Source organism: Heterocephalus glaber, unplaced genomic scaffold (genome assembly GCF_053883595.1).
Source record: "Heterocephalus glaber isolate CG9 unplaced genomic scaffold, H.glaber_assembly_v1.0 deba00001773, whole genome shotgun sequence".
Taxonomy (NCBI): domain Eukaryota; kingdom Metazoa; phylum Chordata; class Mammalia; order Rodentia; family Bathyergidae; genus Heterocephalus; species Heterocephalus glaber.
In genome coordinates this window covers 6,578,902-6,605,458 of record NW_028258463.1, presented here as the reverse complement: position 1 = coordinate 6,605,458, position 26,557 = coordinate 6,578,902, and the positions used below count along the sequence as shown (strand labels likewise).

Genomic DNA, 26,557 nt, shown 5'->3' with positions numbered 1-26,557 from the left:
CAGGCATGCTGTCCCCAAACAGCTAGATTTATTTGGGCCCAGGCCCGCTCTCCCGAAGGGTTTCCCACTGTCACTTCAGTCTCCTGAAGTCACCATCCAGCAGACGGCTCCCTCAAGGCTGCTGTGACTCCAACGCTTGATTTCTTCTGGTGTCACCCTCTCCTGTCACTTGGGCTCCAAGTCTGTCCAGTGGCCTCAACCGGGACTTCAAAGCATAGCTACCAGTTTGAAGGTGCCTTCTGGCTTGGCAGGAACCACATGGACGAAAGTCTTATAGAGCACAGCACCCCTGGGCAGCCTGCTGACCAGATCCACAGCCTCCAGGTCGGTGGGCTTGGGCATGTAGACCTCTTTAGTGTAGCGGACTATCCCCTCCTCCAGGGCATACAGGCACTTGTTCTTCCCCAGGCCCACCTGCAACAAGACCTGGTCAGCTGGACAGAGTGCCAGGTGGCCTGTCCCAGGGCCTCAGGACAGACTGTCCTCAGGTACAGGCCCTGGGGCCAACTCAGGTTCCCTTGCCCACTGCCTAGCACCAATCCTGGTCAGACCAAGACGGCTGAGCTTCTCAGCCTTTTGGCTAAGATCAAGTGCAGACCAAGATGGCTGACACCCACCACCATTGTCTATGCAGCTGGTCAGAGGCCACACGGGACAGGCCCTAAAACCAGGCCCAGGAATGTGTCCCAAACCATTGCCCTGGGAGCATGCTTTACTGAGACTTAAAAAACACTCAAGTTGTCACATTAGATGCTAGCTTGATGTACATTTTCACTTACATAAAGCTTAGGCTCTTGAGAAAATACAGATAAACACTTCAATGGGTAATGCATATACCAATAGAACAGTAAGTACAGACATAGCTAATATTAACACAGTGCTTCCCAGATGTAAACACCTCCCAGCCCATGTATCTCGACTCCTTTAATCCGGAGTTTCCAACTCCGTGTTGCAGATCCTGAGTATGGAGCATGAAGTGGTTGGATAAACTATGTCTTATGTTCAGGTTTTCTTTTTTTTTGTACCAGGGATAGATCGAACTCTGGTCCTTGCGCTTGCGGGGCAGGTGGCAGAACCATTGAGCTAAACCCCGACTCCCAGTATGTTCAGATTTTAAACTGCACACACTAACTTTTTTCTTCCAGGACTTGAGATTAGATCTGTGGCAGTTTCTACCGGGGCAGCCAAGCACTAGTGTTGTCTCTGACTAGTAGCTTGGGCTCTGGAACCAGGATGCTGATTCAGATCACAGCAGTCTACTTCCCACTGCCTTCAGCAAGGTACTCTATTGTCTCTGATTTTCATCTCCAAAATGGGGAAAGAATTAACTACTTTTAGGATTATGAGGTGACAATCATACATACAGCTTAGATGATGACCCAGGTCAAAACCTGTTGACTTTAGGGCTGGGGATTTAGCTCAGTGGTGCCACCCCTGCCTGGCAAGCACAAGGTCCTAAGTTCAATCCCCGGTACCATAAAAAAAAAAGGAAGAAAAAAACCTGTTGGCTTTGTTATTACTTCAGCAAGTCCCAGGAGTTAACACAGCCACACAGCCAATGCCTTTTAAATTCTAAAAGATCAAGCTACTACAAATATAATCAATTCACATCTTCTAATTAGCATCTTTTAAATAATGATTGTTTATTATCAACCTTTTAATGTCTATTAAAATTACCAACAGATAGGCTAGAGCTGTGGCTTGGTAGTAGCGTCCTTGCTTGGCATATATGAGGCCCTGGGCTTGGTGCCTAGGACCACAAAACACACACACAGACACCTGGAGAAAACTAAACCAACATTTAAAAATAACATGAAGAGTACAGTATAGTTCTATCTTAACAAAGCACTTCCCCACCTCATGAAGTAACCCCAACTTGCTGAAACTAAAATTTATGTCTGGCATAGATCTAATTTCTGGTACACATACTGAATTCTATTTTATTAAGTTGAAGCTGTCTTTCAACTACATGAGAACTTTATGCAACAGAAAAATTCTTAGAGGGCCAGGGATTTAGCTCAGTGGTTTCGCCACCTGCTGCACAAGCACAAGGACCCAAGTTCGATAGCCGGTACCAAAAAAAAAAGGAAAATTCTTAGAAATAATTAGCAATTAATAAATTGAAATTAGTTTCCTAAGGTCCAAAAGATATCTGAAATCACAAAGTGTCTCATCCTCTAAGAACTGAGGGTCAGAAACACACCAGGCTAACACCATACTAAGGTAAAACATAACCACAGTCAGACTCCCAAATCACTGTATTTTTTTTTTTCAGTACCGAAAACTGAACTCAGGACCTTGTGCTTACCAGGCAGGTGTGGCGGCACTAAGCTAAATCCCCAGCAAATCACTATACTTATTGTTGTTTATGTTTTTTAGTAGACGAAAAATTATTGAATTTGATTCTACTAGAATAAAAAAATTCCTTTCCTTTGAGCATAAAAATAAAAATGTCGGGCTGGGGATATAGCTCAGTAGTTCCGCCGCCTGCCTGGCAAGCGCAAGGTCCTGAGTTCAATCCCCAGTACCAAATAAATAGACAAAGTCTATACTACTCAGAGGGTAGATTAATAAAACATTTAAACTGGGCATGGAGGCATGTGCCTATAATCCCATCACTCAAGAGGCTGAAGCAGGAGGATCCCTGAGTATGAGTCCTGCCTGGGCTACACAGTGAGTTCAAGGCCAGCCTGAGGTACAGTGAGACCCTGTCTGTAGCTAACTAAATAAATAAATATAAAATAAAACATTTAAAACTGAGAAAAGTGGTTCACACCTGTAATCCCAGCGACTTGGGAGGATAAGCAGGAGGACTGCAAGTTCAAAGCCAGCCTAGGCAACTTAGTGAGACCCTATCTCAAAATAAAAAGGCTGGGAATGTAGCTCAGTGGTAGAACACCCTGGGTTCAATGCCCAGTATCAAAGGAAGGAGAGGAACAACTACAAATGTATGGTCTTCACTAAGAACTCTGCCATCGTCAGATTACTATACCTAAAGCAAATTGCCCCTCAGTCCTCAGACAGCTGCACTGCCCCATCTATCACATATAACTTACTGCCATTTCCCAATGAAGAGAAAATGAGGCCTAGGACATACAATGATCTAATGTTGGAAAGATCCCAGCTGTCACTGGGCCTGCCACAATCAAGGTCTCTAACACTTCACATGTAAAACAGGGATGACCCCCACCTCACAGGGACACGTGGGAAAAATGACACAAGTGGGCACAGGAAAGGGCACGCTTGGCATATGTGGGCATGCAATAAATGCAACTGTTATTGCTGTGCCTGAGCATGGAAGGGTCATGCTAGAAAAGGGGCGACAGAGCAACTCACGTGGGCACCTGGGTGCCAGCGGAACTGGCGCTGAGTCCCAAGGATGTTGCCAGCATGAACGTAGTGACCTAAGAGAGAAGTCCACAGGTGTGCTGACTCAGAGCCCCAGGGACCGTGACAGCCCAGCAAAGCACCAAGGAAACCTGACAGCCCGAATGCTGCACAACAGCCGCTGAGCCTCGCAGATGTCCAGGTAAGCAGGGCCTGTCTCTGTGACTAAGGTCACACCTCCCTGTTCCTCCCCAGGCCCCCCAGCCCTCCTCAGGTCTCATCTGCCCTTCACTCTACAGCCAAATGCTACGGCAAGTTGAGCACAGTACAAGGCCAGCGCCTGTGTGGTCTCCTGCTCTTCTAAGCAAAGCTGGAGCAGCTGGGTAGTGTGAAGGCAGGCACACCCTCACCTTCCATTTTCTTGATGCCAAAACGTTTGCCTGGTGACTTTCCACCGAGGTTTTTGGAGCTGCCACCTGTTTTCTTGGATGCACATCTGATTGCAAGAGCTGTGGCCGGAGGAGGGCTCAACAGGGCTGAGACTGTAGAGAGAAGAAACACTGCTCAGAGGGGCTCCCCAGCAGACTCTGTCATCTCAGCCCCTGTGCTCAGCGGAGAGATGGCAGGGGAGGTGAGAAAGATGCTGGATGGGACAGAGATATCACTGTGTTGCTTTTCAGGAAATGCCTGGAAGTCCTCGGCCTTCTCCCGTGGAGAGGGCCAACTCGTTCGTTCTTTGTGTTATACGGGATGGAAGCACTGCAGGAGGGCGCACATGTGGGCATGTGTGTGGTTGAGGGGGACAGCAGTGAAAAAGAAATGAATGTCAGGTGCTCTGGATCCTGGCACACTGAGTCCTGCTAAGGGGAAACACCACCACACAAATGTTAGAAACAGACAAGAGGATACCCCAGGGCCTGCTCCAAGGCCCAACTCACCCTGAAGCCCCGTGGAAGGGCCCGGCCAGACTTAGGGAGCCCCACCACAGGACACCAGAGAGGTTCAAGCAGAAAGCACCAGACCCTGGCACACAGAAAGGGCTCCCAGTCGTTTCAGAAGGCCCGGCTTTCTTCCCAACGCCCAGCAGGCAGAGAGCCAACCAAGAGCAACACACTTAACTGAGAGTTTAATCTGACTTCTCCATGTTAATCCTAAAGTGCTCAATGGCATTTACTTTTACAAAGAAAATGAGCTGGGTGTGGTGGTGTGTGATTGTAATTCCAGCTACTTGGGAGACTGAGGCAAAAATGATGCAACTTCACTGCCCGCCTGGGCTACTTAGCAAGACCTTTTCTCAAAATTTAAAAAAAAAAAAATTAAAAGGTCTGGAAATGTAGATCAGGGTTCCCTGCGCTCTATCCCTAGAACAAAAAATTTTTTATAAAAGGAAAATGAACAAAAACTCATACTGACATGGAAGACCCATACTTGTATGACAAGCCCAGGGTTGACAGTTCTTCCCTTAGGGTCTCCAGACACAGCCATGGTTGGAGGAGCACACCAGGGTCCTTAGAGAAGCTTTGCAGGTGTCTGGAGCCAAGTTCAGAGTACCCAAAACCTACATTTCTGAAGTTTCCATGGGAACAGGGAGTAGCTGAGACGATGAAGGACCAGAGTGAACTCAGAGACAACCCATTAAGTACCCAGCATCAGGCTCCACCTACCTTTACACATCTCTTCCTTTACTTACTGAGCAGTTTGCTCGATCTACATGGTCTCACTTCTAAATCTCTACTCTTCTCCCAACTGCCCATCTTTCACTTCAAAGTAAATGGTGCTTAGATTTACCCAGCTGCTCAGGCAGAAACCAAGAAACTGTGGATTCTCTTTGCTCACCTTGCATATCCAATTCATCAGCAAGCTCCGTGGATTCTAGCTCCAAAATAGGCCCGGAGTATATCTACTGCCACCACTAATATCTTGGCTAAATCACTAATCTTCAGAGCTTCCTATGTGGTTTCGTTTCCATTACTACCCACCTTTATTTTTTAAAAAAATCTTTTGAGACAGAATCTTCCTATATAGTTTAGGCTGGCCTTAATGTCACTATATAGGCTAGCCTGGGCTCAAATGTGCAGTGATCCTTTTGAATGCTGGGATTCCAGGTGTGTGCCACCACACCCAGTGCGACCCATTTATTATTTTTTTCGGTACTGGGGTTCAAACCTAGGGCTTCCTGCATGCTAAGCAGATGCTCAACCTCTGAGCTACATCCTCAGTCCATGCCCCTGTAATTTATATAAGATCAATAGTTTGCACCATAAAATATAAAACTGGATCAAATTATTCTCCTGTCCCCCGCAAAAGGCCAGGCCTCCTCTCTTCCTTTAGGTGTTAACTCAGGTTTTATCTAAGAGGACTTGCCTGACCATCCACTTTAAAAAAGACACAAACCCATTTTTTTTCTTTCACCAGAATTTTCACCATTTCCAACTATTTTATTTTTATGTGCTTAGGGGCTTATCTAGTGTGCTGAGGCTGAAAACCTGTCCTTATGTTTTTTGCTGATAGAGTGAACATCCACAAAGACAAGCCTAAACCTGTTAAATGAACAGGTAATCTTTCTGAGCCCAGACGTAGCAATAAGCAGGTGGAACCCACAATCACCCACAAAGCGGAAGTGGCCTGAGCTCCCGAGGCGGAGGAAGACTCGCGCACCTCCAACCTCCTCCCGCGGCTCCGCCCCGGACGCGTCACGTGAAGGCCGACAACGGCCCCTCAACTCTCGGGTGCCTCCCCACAACCCCCTCCATGCATCCAGGGTCATCCACGGGGATCAACTTCTACCCCCCGGCCTCCCCGCCGGTGCGTCCCGCAATAGCTACGGCATCCCATTACCAGCTGCGCGTGTCCTCAGCGCCAGCGCCGATGCCGCCATGTTTGCCTCCCGGGCGCTTCCGGTCTGGAAAGTCTACTTCCGCTACCGGGAGATCTGCTTCCGGGTCCCTTGTGGCCGTTGAAAGAGTGGCGTGAGAAGTTGTAGGTGGGTCATGGACCTTTTGCAGGTCGAGGCTGGCGTCCTGAGCACCGCCTCGCAGGGGCGTGATGACCGGGGACCCCTGCCACGGACCGCCGGCCTCAGAGGGTCCCGCTTGTCCCACTGCCTGGTTTTGCAGGAGTCACCCGAGGTCCAGGGAGGGGACAGGGATGAGGCCCCCTGCCTGGCATATACACAGAAAACTTAAGTGGCCACGCAGAAATGTGCAGTGAATTGCTTATAGCACCATTATTCATCATAGCCAAAAGGGAGAGAAACGAAATGTTCATCAAGTGATGAAGGGACAAGCAGAACATGGTAGATCCGTACAATGGAATAGTACAGAAGGCTAGGTGGGAGAAGCCGGTCACAAAAGGCCATATATTGTATGTTTCCATTTATATGAAATAGCCAGAATAGGCAAATCCATAGAGACAGTAGATCTTTGCTTGTTAGGGCCTGGGGGAAGGAAGGAATGGACAATGACTGCTTAGTGACTAGGGTTTCTTTTCTTTTCTTTTTTTCTTTTTTTTTTTTTTTGGTCTCGCTTTGTAGTTAAGGCTGGCCTTGAACTCACTATGTAGCCTGGGCTGGACCCGAATTCCCAGCGATCCTCTTGCCTCAGCCTCCCATGTTCTGGGATTACAGGCATACATTACCATGCTTGGCTATGATTTCTTTTTTGAGGTGATAAAAATGTTCTGGAATTAAATAGTGGTGGTGAATATACTAAAAAAATTATACCATACTTTTTTTTTTTAATGTTTTTGCAGTGCTGGGGATTGAATCTGGGGCCTTGTATATACTAAGTACTTCCACTGAGCTATACCTCCAGCCCCTGAACTGTGCATCTTAGGCTGTGCATGATGGCACGTGTCTGTGATCCTAGCTACTCAGGAGGCTAAGGCAGGAGGATTGCAAGCTTGAGGTCAGCCTGGGTAACTTAGTAAGACACTGTCTCAAAATTTTTTTTTAAATTTTAAAGCTGGGGATATGGTTCAGTGGTAGAGCACCCCCGTATTCAATGCCTAGTACTGAAAAAAAGAGAGAGAGATAAACTGTTTAAAATGATGAACATTATCCAAATTGTATGTCAAGTTTTTCTTTCTTTCTTTTTATTTTTTATTTTTTTGGTACCAGGGATCAAACTTGGGACCTTGTGCTTTCGAGACAGGTGGCAGAACCACTGAGCTAAATCTCTGGCCCTGTATGTCAAGTTTTTAAAAGGTTGATACTTCAGTTTGGGGGGGGGGGGTTGTTTTGTTTTGGTACCGGGGATCAGACTTGGGTCCTTGCGCTTGCGCAGCAGGCAGTGAAACCACTGAGCTAAATCTCATTTCAAATGCAGATATCAACAAGGAGGTGGTGGTGAGTCTCCTTACTACTTCCATTAAAACTTTGTAGGGCCAGGGATTTAGCTCAGTAGTTCCGCCGCCTGCCTGGCAAGTACAAGGTCCCCAGTACCAAAAAAAAAAAACAATTTTGTAACTATTAGGCATGGTGGCATACATCTGTAAACCCAGCACTCAGGAGGCTGAGGCAGGAGGATCACAAGTTTGAGGCCAGCCTGGGCAACTTACCCTGAATCTCTTAAATTTTTTTTAAAGGCTTAGGGATGTAGCCCAGCACTAGAGTGCTTACCTACTGTGTGGGAGACCCTGGGTTCTATGCACAGTACTACAAAAACAAAAAATGCATCTAGAGGACCAAATTGAGCACTCCTGTGTCTCATCTCTTTTTATCCTTTTAGGTAATTACTTCAACAACACGCAGTGATGGCTCTAACCAAGCCGTCGCTCTCACTGGATTCTAGTGAGAGTGATTCCGAGGAGTTGCCAACATTTCCCTTCCTGAAGAAGGAACCGTCTTCAGCAAAGAGGAGGCAGCCTCCCAGGGCCGGCAGGATCATCATGGTGGACACCTCAGACTCCAAAGCCTCCCAACCGCCATCCCCAGGGCCAGTCACTCCCACCAGGGCAGAGCTGCTCCGAGAGCTGAGCAGTGGGAGCGAGGAAGAGGAGGAACTTGTTCCCCTGGCCAGGCGGCTTAAATGTAAGTTTCTGACACACAGGCAGCTGAGCCCTAAGGCCTCCAGCCCCTCGGGTGAAGGTGTCAAGGATCATCAGAATGAGGGAACATCATGTGACTGGGGAATACCATCCTTCCCCGAGGTCTCCGGTGTTCCCCTCAGTGACAACTCCAAGTGGGGTGCAGCAGATAACCAGGCCCAGAGCTTGGGCTTCTCGTGCCATAACCCCCCAGCACCCGGGTCCACCTGTCTCGTCCAGAGCAAGGGATTGGCAGGAACCCAAACAAAATCTGGCATTGCCCCTGCTCAGAAGAGAGCCAAGCACAGTCAGAAGGGCCAGAGGAGAGCCTCGCAGAAACTAGTGAGCCGGAAGGAAAGTACCCTGGGACAGCAGGAGAGCAAGAAGAAGGCGGCGCTGGTCAGCAGGCTAAAGGCCCAGCGGCCAGAGGAGTGCTTGAAGCACATCGTTGTGGCACTGGACCCAGGTTCTCCTGCCTCTGTCTTCGCCCTGAGCCATGCTGCCTGCGTCCCAGCCACCCACTGACTGGCCCTTTCCTTGTGTTGCAGAGCTTTTGCAGATGGAAGGCGGGGGCCAGCTCCTCGGAGCGCTGCAGTCCATGGAGTGCCACTGTGTCATCAAAGCACAGGCTGTGCCTCGCAGTGTCACATGGAGGAGAAGGGCAGGGCCCGGTGAGGTAGGGCTTTTCTGGTGAAGGCTCTCCTCCTCCTCGGCCCCTTAGAATTATAAGATCAATCTTGTATTTTTATTTTTTGTTTGTTTGTTTTTTTTCTTGAGACAGGGTCTTGTTGTAGTTCAGGGTGGCCTCAAGTCTGTGGAGATTCCCTCCTTGGGCAGGGAAGGGGAAGAAAATGGTGTCAGATTCCTCTCCCTGAGCCTTGGGAATGGGGGCCCGTGTTTGAGCCCAGCTCGGTGGCTTCATGCTGTGCCCCTGGACACACTGTCACAGAACATTGTGCCTCCCTTGCCTGGGATAAAGTGAGGACATTGTCAGATCACGTTCAGTCCCCTCCGGTGGGCCCTGAGCTCCCGGCACCAGCACCCGGTAGGCACACAGTACCTGCTTCTCCCATTCTCCCATTCCAAGGCTCACTTCCTGTGCCTGTAATACCTTGCCTCCATGAATCCAGTGGCTTCACCTCTAAGAGTTTAGAGATGAGACATTAAGAATTTTTTTTTTCCATACTGGGGATTGATCCTAGGGCTTTCAAACTGAGCTGCATCCCTAACTTTTTTTTTTTTTTTTAAATTTTGAGACAGGATCTCACTAAGTTGCTAAGTTGCACAAGCTGGGCTTGAACTTGCTATCCTCCTGCCTCAGCCTCCCAGAGTGATGGTGGCCTACACCACCAGACCTAGCCTGGCTCCTCTGTTTTTTATTTTTAAGTAATTTAGGACTATTAACCACTTTATTTAGAGTACCAGGAAACCTTTGTCTTCACAGAGCAGTTTAGCCTTTCTGGGCACTTCCGGGTTCTTGCCTGTGTCTCTGTCACAGTTATCCTGCAAGGCAGGGAGTCTCCAAATGTCACAGGTGTGGACGTGGGCTCCATGAGGCTAAAAACCTGAGTCAGGATCAGAGCTGGAGCTAGAATCCAAAGCTCCTGCCACCCACACTTTGCTGTCCTGGGGCTCTGGCTTTTGCTGACAGGGACCCAGTCAGAAAGCTTTGTGGAGAAGTCCCACCGGGCAATCACCCCACCATGCTGTGCCCCCCAGCTCCCTGGCCCCAAAGCTTCCTTGGCTTTGACTGTGGCCCAGCTGTGATGAAGAGGAGGTGCTGTCACAGTCGAAGCTCGTGGCTCTTCATCGCTCTAGACCTCTGCGTTTGTAAGGGCCACTTGGCTCCTAGCACCTGCCTTCAGAGCCACAGTGATTATGTGTTCCCCCTGTTCCCTTCTTCAAAATGCAAGGAAAACAGTTGCTTTTTTTCTTTTTTTTTTTTTCTTTTGGTACCAGGGATCAAACTCGGGTCCTTGCGCTTGTGCAGCAGGCGGCGAAACCACTGAGCTAAATCCCTGGCCCTATTTTATTTTATTTTGTTTTATTCTTTTGGTACTGGGGATCGAACTCAGGTCCTTGCGCTTCGAGGCAGGCACTGGAACCACTGAGCTAAATCCCCGGCCCTGCTTTTTAAAAAATTGTTTTAAGTGTTTATTAGTCCATGTTTGCAGAACACAGTGATTACATTCCTTGTGGATGGTGGTGCAGGTACTAACATCTCCAGTCTTTCCACCACCCCTCCCTGCTATAGCAGTTGCTTTTCAACTCCTTTCAGTTTGCTGAGTTTCTCTTCTCTTTCCTTTCTTTTTAGTGCTGCTGGGGATGGGACCCGGGGCCTCACGCATGCTAGGCAAGCACTGCACTGTGAGCTGCACCCTAGGTGTGGTCATCCTTCCGTATTCAGCATGTCTGGGGTGCAGTGACTGAGTTGGGCCACGTGATTGGGAAGGTGGGGTGGTTGTTTCTTGCCACTGTGACTTTACCCAAGAAGGAGGGTCACGCACCAGGGTCGGGGAGTGGACTCGCTGAGCTGACCCGGGCCCTTGCAGGCTCCATCCCTGCTGACCTCCCTCCTGGGACTGGGTTTTGGGTCCTGGGCAGGATGAAGAGGCCTGGGTGGAGGAGCCGGCAATCCTGGTGTTGCTCCTGGCAGAGGCTTTTGTGTCCATGATCTGCAACTTAAAGCAGGTGAGCAGGGCCAGAGGGTGGGGGCCGTGACATGGAGCAGAGCGCCTACTCTTAGTAGGGAGCCAGCATTAATTCACTTCTGGCCCTGCCAACAGGGAAGCCCGGGCAGCAGCGAGAATGGGAAGAAAACACTCAAGGGCTTCGTCACTGATGTCACAGCAAGGACAGGAGGGAAAGCTCTGTCCCTAGTGATTGTGGATCAGGAGAAATGCTTCAGGTTTGGGTTTTTCCTGAGACTGGGTGTTAAAAGGGGTGGCCTCAGGGTCAACAGGGGAGGTTAGTCACCCCCACTGTGAATCACTCTACCAGATGGTGTCCCCAGCAAAGCCCTGTGGCACAGGCTTTTCCACTCTTCCTCCCCAGTTCAGCCTGGAGCTGCTGTCCTTTGATTTCCTTCCCTGCTCCAGGGCTCAGAATCCTCCCAGGAAAGGGAAACAGGGAGCGGCAAATAAACAAGCCAGGGAGAAGCAACAGCGACTCCGAAAGTCTAGCATGGCGTCCTCAGTGTCCAGGGTGGATGTGGAAGAGGTAAGAACGTCCTGATCCTGAGGCAGGGTCACTCACTGGTCATCAACCAGAGTTGCTATGAAGACAAGAAAATGCGCACTAGATGCTTTCTGCCTTGGCACCACATGGACAACCAGGCCCAAGAGGGAGCACAGGGGTGGGGTGAGAATGACTTCCGGCTAGTCTCCACTCTCCAGGCCTTTTTGGCCTTCGGGTTTCCAGGCACTGGTGGATCTGCAGCTACACACAGAAGCCCAGGTCCAGATCGTGCAGAGCTGGAAGGAGCTGGCTGACTTCGCCTGCTCGGTCACAAAGGCCGTGGCTGAGGTGCCTTTCAAGTGAGTATCCCAGTGAGGCCAGCCTCCTTGTTGAGCCTTGCTTTCGGCCATGGCTCCGGGACCAGGGAATGTCCCTTTCCCCTCCACACCAAAGCCACCCATTGTCACTTCTCTTAAGGCCCAATCAGCCATCTTCTGCTGGGGATTCCTGGCAGAGCCCTCAAACCCGGTCCCCGTGAATCATTTTTTAGCTTGTGCACATTGTGCAGGTTGGAGCTGGGTTCTCGGGGTCAGGTGGCCCGGTGCATTCATTACAGGTTAGACTACAGGGAAATAAGCCCTGGGAAAGCAAATGTCAAGGATTGGTTCAAGGATTGTTCATACTCAGAATTTATATAATAGGGGGCCTCAGAGACCATCCTGTCCCAGCCCCTTATTTTATTTTGTGGCGGGGAGGTACTGGGAATTGAACTCAGGACCTTGTGTTTGCAAGGCAGGCAGCAGAACCACTGAGCTAAATCCCTGGCCCCCCAACCCCTTATTTTAGACTGGAGGTTGCTAAGGCTTCACTGAGGTCATTGAGTTGTCTAAGCTCTAACAAGTGAGGACCAGATAGACTCCAGACCCAGTCCCTCGGGTCTACTGCAGGACAGGACAACCTCATCAGGAAAGCAAAAGGATTTGGTGTCTTCTCCTATAAGGTTTAGTTTTAAGGGAATCCACAGATAGCAGTATGCTTAGGAACAGGTGAGCACCCAAACCCCCAAAGGCTGAGATGGGCCAGATGTAACCAAGTGCACCTCCAGGCTGGGGGAGGGGCCTTTGCAAGCCCCATTGAAGTGGCAGAGGTATAGGACTAACAAGCGGCTCATCCTGAGGCTGTGCTGTTTGCAGGAAGCTCCGAGATGAAACCAGCTTCTCCTTCTGCCTGGAGAGCGACTGGGCAGGAGGGTTGAAGGTGGACCGTGCCGGCAGGGGACTCGCACTGGTCTGGAGGAGACAGATTCAGCAGCTGAACCGGGTCAGCCTGGATATGGCCAGTGCTGTGGTGGATGCCTACCCCTCACCACAGCTCCTGGTGCAGGTATGCTGCTCCAGGAGGTCCCTCAGCACTGTGTCCACAGCGGGCGGGCCCCAGAGAGGGAAGACCGGCTCTCATCCCCCAACCCGAGCCTCCCACCCTCCCAGCTTATGGGCAAGAGGTGACTGAATTGCTACAGCATGAAGAGGTCATTTCCTGCTTTCAGGCTTATCGGCGGTGTGTCTCGGAGCAAGAACGCCAGAACTTGCTGGCAGACATCCAGGTGCGACGCGGGGTGGGCGTGACAGCCACCTCCCGCCGCATTGGCCCAGACCTGTCCAGGCGCATCTATCTTCAGATGACTGCTCTGCAGCCAGATCTCTCTCTGGACAGCGCTGACTGACGCCAGCCCACAGGGACAAGGATGACAGCAGCAGATTTCCACCTCCCCAACCTTGAAACGAGACGGGAAGCCCATCCCAGGGCACGAGGCTGGTATAGCTGGTCTTCGTCCTCCTGTCCAAGTCTCCATGTTTGAGGGCAGAGGTCAACACCGGCACCTGCCTTTGCTTATTGGTCCTTTCCCAGCAAAACCAGCTGCCCTGCCAGCTCTCAGGATGAAAAGACACAGACAGACCACTCGGACACAGATTTAATAACTGTAGAAATCCCAAAGAAACAGCATCAAATCTTGAAGTCTGAGTGAACACTAGCCTGCGGCTGGCGTGGCTGGGCTCAGCCACAGAGCTGCCTCGACCAGCCAGGAACTTGACTGGGCTGACTTCTGTTTCCACAACTTCATCATATGCATTGTGTGTTTAGTTTCAATAAAGCGTGTGGACCCACGGCCCTGGAGCTTGGAGGAAGACTAAAGGAATGTAATGATTGAGTAAGGTGTGGACCTATGTGGCAGAGCTACCCGGGGAGGAGAGAAAAGTCCTTTCTTCCAGTATCAGAGCTCTCAGGGGCCACTATATCGAAAAGCTGGACCCTGCTCTGTCTCTCGACTGTGACACGGTCTTGCTCCCTCCACGGAGAGGAGTGCAGCAAGCACCAGGCGGTTGTTTCTGACCCTCACGCGGCTGCTGGGCCTTGCTGCCCTCACATGCACTGTCTGCAGTGTGCACCACCTGCCACCCCCAGGACGCTGCTTGTTTCCCTTCACTTCCTGTCCCATCCACTCCTCCCCTCCCGTTAGATGTCCAGACCCACAGTTCTAAGCCTCAGTGTCTTCGAAAGCTGAGTTTTCAGGTTGCCTTTGAGGTACGTGGTCACACAGCCCTCGGGAAGGGTCACAGACCGTGCTGGCTCCATGCTCCCCAGCAGTCAGTCACTGCTTGGAGCCACACGGGAAGGGGCAGGACTCCCCCCACCCCAGGGGCTGCCCGAGACCCCAGTGCTGGAGCTCTACTGTGAGGGCCGAACCTGTCTACTGTGTCTGTGAGTCTGCACTTGGCTGAGACAGAATTCCGGCAGGGCTTCAGTTCTCATAGGATATTATTTATAAAGGAGGCCAAATGATGTAAAGGAAATAAAGAATGAGAGTGGGAGTCCATTCTGCCTCAGAACAGTGGGGAGACAGCAGGCGAGTCCTGGAAGGCCTCGGTTTCTCTGCCTGCAAGCGTCAGCTGGACTGACGGTGGGGAAGTGCCATTCACTGCCGGATTCTGTACTCACTGAGATGCTTGAGGGTCTGAGGTCCTAAGGAAATGGGTGCGCCCTCCCCCAACTTAGGCTGAATCTGCTTCACAATGTCCCCTGGTCCCCAGCAACACACTGACTCCCGATCTGCCCCGGTTCCCCGGGGGGAGGAATGAAAGAAAGGGTTGTGACATACAAAAGTATAAATGTAGTGACAGCTGACCATTTAGTAGAAATGCGCCTTGCCTTTAGACAGCTTCAGTAATAACTAGAAAAGGCTGTTCTCTCCCCGCCCAAGCCTACTCCTTCAGGCATGCAGGTCACTCCCCCACCTCCCGTTCCTCCTCCTCCTCCCTCCAGGGAGCCCTGACTAGGGAATGAAGAAGTCCTACAAGAGGAGGCCTCAAGTACCAGTCGGCAGCCATGGATGACGGCAGGTAGGTCTGATGCTAAAGAGGTTGTGTCCAGCAGAACCCAATTCCATAGGAATCCAAGCTCCGAGGCCGGGAGATGCAGCGGCTGCTCCGGCTCACTGCTGAGAGTCAGGCTGCAGGACCCACCGGAGGATCTCGTGGCGGCGCAGCCCCTGCACAGCGTTGTCATAGATGGTGTTCACGGTGGCGCACAGTGGCTGCTGCTGCAGCGCCGTCAGGCGACACGCGACCAGCCCACCCCCCACGCACAACAGCAGCAGCAGCAGCAGCAGCTTCAGCACAGCCCAGGACCGAGCCTGCTTCCGGGGTGGTGGCTTGCGGGGACGGGAGCCAGACTTGGATTCTGGAAGGACAAGAGTCACAGTGGACAAAAGAAGTTCCGTTAGTGTAAGGAGACCCGCTGTTCACTACGCACATGCATCTCCTCCACGCAGAGCCGCCTACCTTTCCTCAGACCCTGCAGGGAAATATCAAAGCTCTTAAACACTGCTCTCCTTGCTGGGAGTGGTGGTGCACATCTGTAACCCCAACCCTCAAGGGTGAGGCAGGAGGACTGCCTGGAGTTTACTGCCAGCCTGGGTAACTCAAAAGGGCTGGGGGTGCAGCTCCATGGTAAACCCCCGCATGCAATCCCCAATACCGGCCAGAAACTAAAACAAAACAGAAAACCCCAGAAACCTGCTCTCCAGAGACTGAAACATAACCATCGTCTCCCTGAGATCCCCAGAGACCTCAGTGGAACCGAACCCTGGCTGTGTGTGCCTGGCGGCTCAGTCCCTAGGGTCATGAGCTCTCCTTGCTGATGGCAGATCCCTCAGAGCTGCTGGGTGCAGGTGGGGAGGACTTGCTGACACTGAACCCCACCCTGCTGAATACACCCTGCTGCCATCGGTGGTCACGGGGAACAGGGCTCTCGTCACCGACCACCTCACCCCTTGGGCCTTGCCGTGCTGCTCCCAGGCGGGAAAGTCCGACTGGTCTGACAGTGGTCTGTGCATCACTCAGTGACAGCGCAGGAACCTTGCAGTGCCGAGTCAACTTACTCGGGGCCTGATTTGCCTCCTTCTTGGGCTTCTTCTCCTGCTCCCGCTTGGAGGCCTTGAGGGCATCATACTCCTTCTTCCGCCGCTCCTTCTCCTCCGCCTTTTCCCGCTTCCGCACCTCACGCTCCTGAGCTTCCTTTGCTCGCTGCTTGGCCTCCCGCTTCTTCTCTGCTTCTGCAACAGAAACCCCCAAAAGTGACTGCTCCCCTCCTGCCCCCACAGCCTGCTTCCCCAAGTGGCTTAGTGTGGATCTGGCTACTCTGTCCCATATCCCAGGGGCCACTTAAGAAATAATGTAGTGAAAGCAGCCAGGTGTGGTCTCCCCAGCACTCTGGGAAGCTGAGGCGGGAGGATCACAAGTTCAAACCCAGCCTGGGCTGCTTGTTAAAACAATCTCAAAATAAAGAAAAAAGGCACTGAAGATGGGGGCCCTTGGTTCAATCCCCAATACCACAAAAAAGGAAAGAAAGAAAAGAAAAAGCCAGGTGTAGTGGCACATGTTTGTAATCCCAGCTACCCAAGAGACTGAGACAGAAGTCTGGTGGTAAATTTGACACCAGCCTGGGCAGCTTAGCAAGGCCCTGTCTCAAAATTTTCAAATAAATGCATGGGCTGTGGTATAGCTCAGAGGTAGAGCACTAGCTGGCAGGCACAAGACCCTGGCCTTGATCCCAGTATCACAAATACAAGAGGAGAGAAGGGCAATGAGCAGGAGAGATCAGGGTGAAAGTACAGCACCTAGGAGAGGAGGCAGGGATAATAAGCCTGGCATCCCTCCAGGTACCGACTCAAAGGCAGATCCTGCTCCACACGGTGGCCTGGTCCTGCAGTCCCAGCACTCGGGAGGCTGAGGTGGGAGGGTCACTTGACCTTAGGACTTCAGGACCATCCTGGGCAACATAGCAAGACCCTGTCTGTTTCTGTACTAGAGACTGAGCCCAGGGCCTGTGCACTTAGCTACATCTCTAACCTTTTTACTTTTTATTTTGAGACCTGGTCTCACTAATTGCCCAGGCTGGACTTGAACTTTCAATCCTCCTGCCTCAGCCTCCCAGTGCTGGGATCACAGGCATGTACCACCATGCCCAGCTAAGACCCTAACAAAGCAAAACAAAAGAAAGCAGAACAGTTGACAGCCTCCTAGGACTCAGCTAAGAGAAGAAACAATGCAGGTGTTGATTCTACCTGACTCCTTTCTTCCGGAGCCTCAGAAATGAGCCTGGCACTGGGAGGGGGCAAGTGAGAAGAAAGGAGCGGTCACACTTAGGGGTAGAGGCAACCACCAGGTTTTTCTAAGAAGTAACACAGTTTGTCAGAACGAACTCCCAACTTTAACTCGGGAATCTCTGTAAAGAACAGATTTGCTCAGCAACTCAAATCTGTTTACACGTAGTGGCCAACTTCCAAATTACTGGGTTCTAAAAATGCATTTCCAAGTCGGTTATTTGGAGGCCTGAGATACACTTTTCCAAAGGCAGAATGCCACAGAACGGTGGTTAGCGGTCCCCTTAGGGCTTAGAAGCCTATATGAGCCCTGATTCTGCGGAGCAGCAGGACTGTGTGTCCAGCTTCCTCGGGCCTGCTTGTGTGCAAACTGGCCAGGCCACACCCAGCCTGGAGGACCCCGCCGAGGGCAAGGAGCGAGAGCAGGGTCACTGCAAACTCACGCAGGCGTGTCCTGCCTGGTGGCCACGCCGGAAGAAATGTGGCGCATCCCTCTTCCGGTCACACAGCCCTGGGTCAGGCGCTCATAGATCAGCCAGGGCTCAGAGAGGCCCTGATGCCTCCCTCGGACCCAGACGCCTCAGTGGAGGGGACAAGTGCAGCTTCCAGCCAGCAACAGAGCCCAGGTGACAGTAGAGGTGTGGTGGCAGCGTGAAGGACACCCTTGCCCTGCTGCGGGGGACAGGGCTGGGGCATGGGCCCACTGGCCGTCAGTGAGCCTGTGTCTCATCCCCGGTTCAGGGGTCAGCTTTAAGCTGATGTCTGAAAAGCTCCCCCAGGGCTGGGTGTGCAGCTCAGAGGGGCGCTGACCTCGCCTGCCACATGCGCCGTTTCTGATCCCAGCACAGGGAAAATAGGCCCCGCGTCTGTGGAGTACAGAGCAGGGGTCTGTGGAGACAGCAGCAGACACTGAGGGAGTCCATAGGATGGGGACTTATTTCAGAGGGGGTGGAGACAGTCACACAACAGACTGGAGGTGGGAACAACAGATGAAAGGAAGCCAGGCATCGTGGGCACAGTGTAATCCCAGCACTTGGGAGGCTGAGGCAGGAGGATCACTGTAAGCTGTAGGCCAGTGTGAACTACATAGCGAGACCGTGTCCAAAACTGAACAAACAAAAAACAGGATGGGAATCACGGAGATTGTTCCTACTTCAGCCTGAGTCTGGGGATTGTGATTTCCTATGGGGGGCTGAAGGGGACCAGGGCTTTGCTTTAGCCACATCCCATTTGAATGCTTAGGGTTCCAGACACAGGACGGGTAGTGGCTATCACTCTGGAGTCACTGGACACAGCGATGCTGTCCCCACTGACTGTCCGGCCCACACTGTACTTAGCAGCACCCTGTGGATTCCAGCACGCAGGCTGGTGAGGACCACAGAGAGGACTAGAAGGGGGATGGCCACCTACCTCGCTCCACTTCCAGCCGCCGCTGCCTCTCACGCTCCTGGTCTGCCTGCACGGCCTTCATGTGCTGTAACACCTATGGGGACAGGAGATGCTCCGCTCAGGGTCCCAGAGCTCCAAGGCCCCAGGCAACACAGCTGTGGAGTTTCCTATCTTTGTGTCCTACATTACTGTACCAAATTTAAGTCACAAACCCAGTTCATTAAAGCTGTCAAAATCTTTTTTGTGTGAAACACAATGCTGACTGGAATCTGTGAAAAGTTCTGCCATTGGCAGTGCAAACCTCTCATCCCAGCCACTTAGGCTGAGGCAGGAAGATCTCAAATTCAAAGCCAGTCTGGGCAACTTAGTGAGATCCTATCTCAAAAGGGCTGGGATGTAGCACAGTAGTAGAGCACGTGCCTAGCTTGCGCAAGGCCCTGGGTTCAGTGCCCAGGACAGGAAAATAAGATGTTCTGCCATGCACAACGACCTCCCATGTGTGACCTGAGACACCCCCAGCAGTGCCGAGGCCCCAGGCCCAGCCTTCCTCCCCACTCTGGTTACCCCATCCCCTCCTCTGACTGCAGACTCAGCAGAGGCTGCTGTCACTTCACCACTTCAGCAGCTCAGTCATGAACCTGGCACCCAAGGGTAGGAACTGCTGCCCATGGGTGGGCGCCCAGGTCAGAGGGCAGCGGGGCAGGGCCTGCAGGGACCTGTCCAGCACATGGCAGGAAGGAGCACAGCAAGCACCTGGGGGAGCCTGGCTCACTGCAAAGAGGTACAAAAACACTGTCACCATGGCCGGGGGAAGAGGCAAAAGCCCCGCACCACTCCGACTCTGGCCCTGACTTCAGCCTTGCCAGTGACTGAACCCTCCGAGCCCAGTCCTGACATGCAGCACAGGCACCACACTTCCCCAGCTGCCTAGGAACATGGCTCGGGTTAATGGCGTGGCTGCCCAGCGCAGACCCTGCACCCACCAGCTCAAGAGAAGCTGCTGCCCCACCACTCCGCTTTGTTACAGGAGACAGAGAACTCAGACTATTCTAAGACAGCAAATACATCTTACTGCAGCATGTGTGTGCTCAAACGTAATTCTGTCTTATTTTCTTTTATTTAAGACAGGGTCTCACTATGTAGCCCAGGCTGGCCTCCAACTCAAGACGATCCTCCTGCCCCAGCCTCCTGAGTGCTAGGATCATAGGCATGCGCCACTATGCCTGGGTCAAACATAATTCTCTTCCTGCAGAACCTCAGGTATGCATGTAGCCATTGGAAAGAGAGCTTCAGGAGCAGGACTTCCCTGCAGAAGCCACGAGGAGCTCCGTCCTGAGAAACCCAGGTCTGGAGCCTGCTGCCATCACGTCACCCCCCAGGGAGCCAAGCTGATAGAAACGGCTGCTCGGCCCTCATGTGTAGGAACCGGGGTGAGGGCTGCTCAGGGTCTGGAGGAAGGCCAAGCGCCATGGCAAGGGCAGCACAGGTTCAAAGCTCCAGCCTCACAGAATAGTTTGTTGTTTTTATTTTTTAAGTCAGGGTCTCACTATGTAGTTCAGGGCTGGCCTTGAACTTCTGGCAATCCTCCTGCCTCAGCCTCCTGGGTACTGGGATTACAGGCGTGCACCACCAGTCCCAGCATGCATGGGTTCTTGTACCACCGGGTAGGGTAGAGGGCGAGCCACAGAAGCAACTCTTCGTGGGTGAAGGTTCTGAGACTCACACGAGTCCCCATCAGGCACACACTGAACGTCTGCTCGCTGTCCTAGACACACTGCGGACCTGGTTCACACAGTCCTGACAGCCCAGGAAGCCATCTGGTGCCCAGTGGAAGTGACAATCTGCTCTGAAGCTGGAGGGGAAGCGGCTGGAGCCAGGGCCCGAGAGATGGTAGAGGGCCATCCTCAAGGAGCAGGGCAGCGTCGTGGTTCCTGGCCACCAGCAACATCGCCCTGTGTGGCACCTTTAGTCCTCACTCCTGTGTCACATGACCCAGGTGTAACCAAACAAATGCCACATATGGCAGGGCCTGTCTTTTATAGCTACAAATTTAACACCCTTATCAAAATTCCTTCAATAACTGAGCCCCACCCTGGTGTGGAGAGCTTGCTGGAAAGGCCAGAGTCCCCAGCCCTCCTGTCCCCGTAAGCAGCTGTCAACATCAAGCCACCCTGGAGCATGCGAGTCCCAGTTTCCTAAAAAGGGCAACAGGGCCGTGCAGCCAAGACAGTGTTGCCCGACCTCTGACACAAAGGCCTGTGCTGCCAGGCAAGGCTGATTTCCCAGAAACCTTAGTGCTTTAACCACCACGGAGCTGCTAGAGCCCTGGGAGCAAAAAAACAAGAGGAGGCAGAGGGAGCTCCTGGGGGAGCACATGGTGGGGCCACCTGGGAGCAGGCTCACCTTGTTTGCACACTGCTTGCACTGCTTCTCATCCAGGCAGTCGCCAGCTACTTTGGCCAGGACAGGATCCAGGGGGTTGTCCTTCAGGTCCAGCCACTTCAGGTTCTAGAGGGCCAGAGAGAGCCAGCTGAGCCCCAGCACACACAGGCCCTGAAGGGGAGCCAAGAGAGCAAGAACAAAGCTCCTCCATGGGAGGAGCATCTGAGGCGGGCCCACAGGTGAAGGCAGGGGACAGTGTGACCCCTCCTCGGCCCACTCCAGTATCCCTCATCCCACCCTGGCACAGGGCGTGTCACCTTGAGCTGTGCGAAGCTGACGGGCAGGGTGACCAGCCTGTTGTTCAGGAGATCCAGGTGCTGGAGGTTGACCAGGCGGCCAAAGTCCGACGGCAGCTGCTGCAGCTTGTTCTTGCTGAGGTCCAGCTTCACCAGGTGCGTGAGGCCACAGAAATCCGACTAGGATCAGAGAAGAGGGGATGCTTGAGCCGGGGCCCGAGCACTCTGTTGAAACCATCCAGCCCACCTTGAGTACTCAGTCTTGTGACTTGGAGCACCTAGCACAGCACTTTGTTCAGGTGAGAGAGTGGCTGTACCCATAATAATAAATGAGTGGCTGTACCCATCCTACCATAACCTGGTCTCCTTCAGCACAAACCCAGAAACCCTGACACTCAGCCTCCGGTACCACCTCAGCTTGGTACCACCATTCATGTCCTCCAAGGCCTTGGGGATGCCACAGGCTCTGCAGCCAAGGACACGGAAGTCATCAGGACAGGCAAGAGGCCACACACATTGGAGAGTACACCGGGGTGCTGAGGGATAGGCAAGGCGGATAGGTGTGAATCTTCGGGAAGAAGTGGGGACCTTGGAGGCTTCTTGATGTCAGAAATAGCTTTTGATGAGCTGTGTGAAGATGCTACCAACCGCTAGGGCGCAGGCGAATACTGAAAGCCACGTTCTAATGACCCAGTGCAGACTGCCAGCCGCTCAACTGGGGCCTTGGGCCAGAGTCCAAGAGGAAGCTACCCTGGAATCAGTAAGGCGTTGCAAGAGTGAGGGGTGGAAACCCTGACAGTGACAGCAGGTGAGCACTTGACAGTGACAGAGCACTGCTGGGGCCCAAAGGGTCCAGTGTCTCTACAGGAACAGCAAAAGGAGAACCAGGAGAAGCTGCAAAAGATAGATCAAAAGGCCAGGATGGTGGTGGACGTCTATAATCCCAGCCCTCAGAGGCTGTAGCAGGAGAGTCGATGCAAATTTGAGACCAGGCCAAACTACATAGTGAGTTCAAGGCCAGCCTGAACCACATTGTGAGACCCTGTCTCAAGAAAATAAATAAACAGGGCCGAAGATTTAGCTCAGTGGTTCTGCCACCTGCCTTGAAAGTGCAAGGTCCCAAGTTCAATCCCCGGTGCCAAAAAAACAAAACAAACAAACAAACAAAAAAGAAAATAAATAAACAAAAACAAGAAAGAAAAATAGAAAAGAAAAATTCAAAGGATCAAGCACAGATTGGATGTGCTTAAGAGAAAAGCAGCAAATCTCAAGGAATTCAAGTCCTTGCCTGGGAGGAAAATGGTGAGGTAGTTGATAATGTCACTCACTCACTTTCCCCTCCTTAAAGACACAGCATGGGGGGCGGGGGACGGGGAGGTTCCAGGGAGCATTTGCTTTCTCCCTGGAATCCAGAGCAACTTATAAAGCAGGGGAAAAAAATGAGCCCAGTGACTCAGCCAGCATCCTGTGGACTTTCCTGCTGTTCTGAACAATGAGGCCTGGACCTCAACTCCCTTCCCTCTCAACACCCTCCCCTCCAACACAGAACTACTGGCTGGGGCCTGCCTGAAGGCCTGTCCTGAAACCATACCATCAGGACCCTCTACCACACCCCAGGAACACCCCGGGAATGGAAGGAGCCCCATCCAGGGCTCCAGGTGGAGTCTCATCACAAACTCACCGGCAGAGTGCTCAGTTTATTGCAGGAAAGATCCAGTATGGTAGCCTTTGGAAGCGCAGCCTAAAGACGGAGGTGAGAAAAACATTTCAAACCAACACCTGGAACGATTCATCGACACCTGCTAAAGAAGCATTTTCCACAAAGTTTTCCCATGATCAGGAAAGGCCTTTAAGAAACAGCACTGGCTCGGCGTGCTGGCACATGCCTATAATCCCAGCACTCGGGAGACAGAGCCAGGAGGATCACCTTGAGTTTGAGACCAGGCTAGGCTACATAGTGAGTTTAAGGCCAGCCTGGACTACATAGCAAGACCCTGCCTTAAAAAAAAAACAGGGCCGGGGATTTAGCTCAGTGGTTTCACCACCTGCTGCGCAAGCGCAAGGACCCGGTACCAAAAAAAAAACAGCAAGCCAGGCGCAGTAGCCCATGCCTGTAATCTCAGCACTATGGGAGGCTGAGGCAGGAGGTTCACAAATTCATGTCCCACGTGAGCAAAAACAGGGCTAGAGTTTAACCCCCAGTAACCCCCCAAAAAGACACTGAAGGTATAATATTCCTGAGGGTAAGAGGCTAAATGAGCCAGTCAACCATGATTTAAGAAAAAAATGCAGAGGAGGGGTTTGGCTGTGGAACACCCAGGACAGGAAAACACATCAAATCTTAAGAAATTCCCCATAGCACTTTTAAAATTTTCTCTGGCATACGCCTTAGGTTTCAGGCCAGGGCTTGCATCTTACAAAGCTCTGCAATCTGGTTCTCCCCTGCGCAGGGCCTCCTAGGAGAAGGCCCCTGATACCCACATGGGCGGGTACCTCGAGGCTGAAGAGACCGGTGAGTGCGGGTGAGGCCCTCACTGGCTCTTTCCCTGGGTGGCCAAGGCTGCAAAGGTGACTCTTTTCCCTCCTGGGACAGCGCTGTGCGGACCAGATGCCTGGAGTAACCAGCTTCAGGCATCAGTTCTAGCCCAGGACTGAAACAAGGCTGCCCTCCTCCCATGGGGGAAAGAAAGCAAACATTCAGTTAGGGTGACTCGAATTCTCAACCGCCAGGAAGTCCTAAGAGTATAGTTTGACCACCTAAAAAAAGTTTCGGAGCCCAGCATGATGGTGCATGCCTGTCATCCCAACATTCAGGAGGCTGAGGCACGAGGATCACCTCAAGTTCCAGGCTAGCCTGGGCTACACTGAGTTCAAGGCCAGCCTAAACTATGCAGCAAGAGCCTGTCTCAAAAAACTAACAAAAGGGCCAGGGATTTAGCTCAGTGGTTCTGCCACCTGCCTCCAAAGCGCAAGGTCCCTGAGTTCGATCCCCGGTACCAAAAGAAAAAAAAAAAAAAGACTAACAAAAAATTTTTTAGACTCTACCATGAGAAAAATAGCATGATAACCTCTCCATCTATGGGCATCCGGTACCTTCCAGGCATTTTACATTACGTTACAGTTTTAATCCTATCAATCAGTGTGTGAGATGGGTACTACTGGCTCCATTTTATAAAGTGAGGAAATCTAAGCATAAAGGTTAACTTGCCAAGGGCACTCAGCAATTGGGCAACGGAGCTGGGATATGAACTGGGAATCCCATTCTACCACACTCAGTCCTGGTGGCGGTGGCAGGCGAACTAGGCCAAGTGCCAAGGGCAAATGTAATTTTAAAGGCAGTAAGGAAAGTATAGGTCATCCAAAGTGAGGCCAGCCGGTGAGGTGGAGGTTGGGATTTCGGTTTGGAAAAGCAAGAATATGGGATTCAGCTCTACGTTTGCAATTAACTGGGCGTGTGATCTCCCAGGGGTCTCCGCTTTTCGGCTGCTCGACAGGCGGAATTCCCAGATTTCAGCTTGGCTGGAATGAGATTTCACTTTCTGCAAGGATCGCCGCCTGGGACCGCCTGGGGCAGCCAGCTGGGAGCGCCAGCTCCCTAGAAAAGCCAGGTTCCGAGCCACACCCAGGCCTAGCAGAAGGGCCTACGTCTCCAGGCCCGAGTCGTTCATTCATTCTCGAATCCTCTGCAACCACCGCTCGGCGGGCTCCTGCTCGGGGTCCCGCACGGAGCAGGGCGCTGGCAAAGTCCCCAAAGGAAGGACAGATTCATTCTGGGCCCAGGCCGGACTAGCAGATCCATTTCCCCGTCTCCTGGAACTGCGCCAAAGTGACACGTGTACATCCCAGAACACTGGGGCCGAACGCGGCCTCCCCGGGGAGGCCGTCCGTCCCGCCACTTTGTTTTAAAGATGGGGAAACTGAGTCTCGGGACTGGAAGCAGCCCACGCAGGGGCTTCTAGGCCTCGTGGGAGTTGTACTGACCAGCTCCTTGACGGGGACCTCATTCAGGTCGCTGAGGCTCAGGTCCAGCTCGTTGCCGTCCAGCTTGTCGCGGAGGTTCCCGCCCTTGCTACCCGACTTGGTCATGGTGACGCCGGCTGAGCGGGCCCTGGCTCCGGGCTCCGACGGGCAGGCGTGCGGGATTCAGAGGCCGTGGTCGGCTCAGCGGACCGGGACCCAACGGACAACCCCTGCGCTTAGTTGCCGCCGCTGCGAGGCCACTCCTGCCCGCCCGCCGGCCGCACTCCAAAGCCCAAGCCCCGCTCCCACCGGTGCCGCCGCAGCGACGACCACTTCCGTGTCCACGTCACCTTCCGTGGCCACCGAGAAATGATGGCCAGAGCGGCCGGCGCGGGTGCGCTCGCCCCCTGGCGCCCAGGAGAGGTCACTGCACCGCGCTTCCCGGCCGGACACTGTAGGTCCGCAGAGGTAGCTGGCCGTTCCCCAGTGGCCTGACACCAGCGGCGGAATGGCACGAGATTGGACACTAGAAGACCAAAACTGACCTCACCACGTCATCCTCTTCCTCCTGGATTAGGAGCAAAAGCTGGATGTCCTCCAGAATCGCTGCCTTCCCTGTATTTAACCCCCAAATCACAGTCCATTTCCTAGATTTCTCTCTTCTCTGTCTCAGCCGGGTCTCCCTCTCTCCCCTCCACCTCTCCCAGGTCTCATGAACTTTCTTATTTCGTTGATTTGGTTTGGTTTTTTGGAGACAGGGTCTTGCTATGTATTCCAGGCCGGGTAGTCCAGGCTGGCCCAAACTGGGCCTGTCTGCCGCAGCCTCCCAAGTGCTGGGATCACAGGCGTGTGCCACCACAACCAACTTCCATGATCTCTCTAGAAAACTGGCCAAGTCTCAGCTTGAAATCCTTCAAACACCCGGCTACCTCTAGGACATGGGCCCCTCTCCTTGGACTTGGTGCAGCTCTCATATCTTTCCCTCTCCTAGGATGGCCCAGCTTTCCCCACCCACCCTCTCCTCCTGGCTGACACCTCATCCTTTGGGAAACCTCCCCTGACCACTGCGAATCCCAGGCTGAGTTCCACAGCCTTCCTTGGGGCCCTGGCAGTGCCAGAGATCAGAGTGACAGAGCTTGGCTTAGCGGGGCCTCTGGCACTGGGCCAGCTGGTGTTAATCCTGACACTGCTGCCAGCTGCCTGTGAACCTAGGCAACCTGTGCCCAGGCCTCGTCTTCGGATTTGTGAGAAATGTGGACGACACAAGCATCTGGCTGGTAGTTGGTGGGGATGGGGTGGGTGGGCCTCACAGAGCTTCCCACAGCGACTGGCACTTGGT

The 26,557-nt window shown here is 52.6% G+C and overlaps 3 protein-coding genes across 4 annotated transcripts; 1 reads left to right on the top strand and 2 right to left on the bottom strand.

Annotated features, from left to right (window-relative positions):
* Nucleotides 1–6,264, bottom strand: Mrpl27 (mitochondrial ribosomal protein L27). The gene is made up of 4 exons (XM_004859684.3): nt 6,166–6,264; nt 3,738–3,869; nt 3,337–3,404; nt 1–414 (listed from the first exon to the last, which is right to left on the bottom strand). Exons 1-4 carry the CDS (start codon nt 6,203–6,205, stop codon nt 208–210), a joined length of 447 nt encoding a protein of 148 aa, XP_004859741.1. The 5' UTR covers nt 6,206–6,264; the 3' UTR covers nt 1–207.
* Eme1 (essential meiotic structure-specific endonuclease 1) lies at nt 6,180–13,709 on the top strand. The gene is made up of 9 exons (XM_004859688.4): nt 6,180–6,310; nt 8,055–8,818; nt 8,901–9,028; nt 10,957–11,043; nt 11,139–11,260; nt 11,451–11,571; nt 11,773–11,888; nt 12,723–12,912; nt 13,076–13,709. Exons 2-9 carry the CDS (start codon nt 8,080–8,082, stop codon nt 13,250–13,252), a joined length of 1,680 nt encoding a protein of 559 aa, XP_004859745.2. The 5' UTR covers nt 6,180–6,310; nt 8,055–8,079; the 3' UTR covers nt 13,253–13,709.
* Nucleotides 13,484–25,573, bottom strand: Lrrc59 (leucine rich repeat containing 59). Of its 2 annotated transcripts, none has more exons than XM_021239906.2 (7): nt 25,240–25,573; nt 22,940–22,999; nt 21,280–21,438; nt 20,984–21,088; nt 18,602–18,674; nt 15,857–16,141; nt 13,484–15,267 (listed from the first exon to the last, which is right to left on the bottom strand). In XM_021239906.2, the coding sequence occupies exons 1-7, from the start codon at nt 25,342–25,344 to the stop codon at nt 15,020–15,022; spliced, it is 1,035 nt and encodes a 344-aa protein (XP_021095565.1). In that variant the 5' UTR covers nt 25,345–25,573; the 3' UTR covers nt 13,484–15,019. The 2 variants fall into 2 exon arrangements, with proteins under 2 accessions (XP_021095565.1, XP_004859744.1); XM_004859687.4 differs by having other exon boundaries at nt 15,968–16,141.
* Between the last annotated feature and the right edge of the window lie 984 nt (nt 25,574–26,557).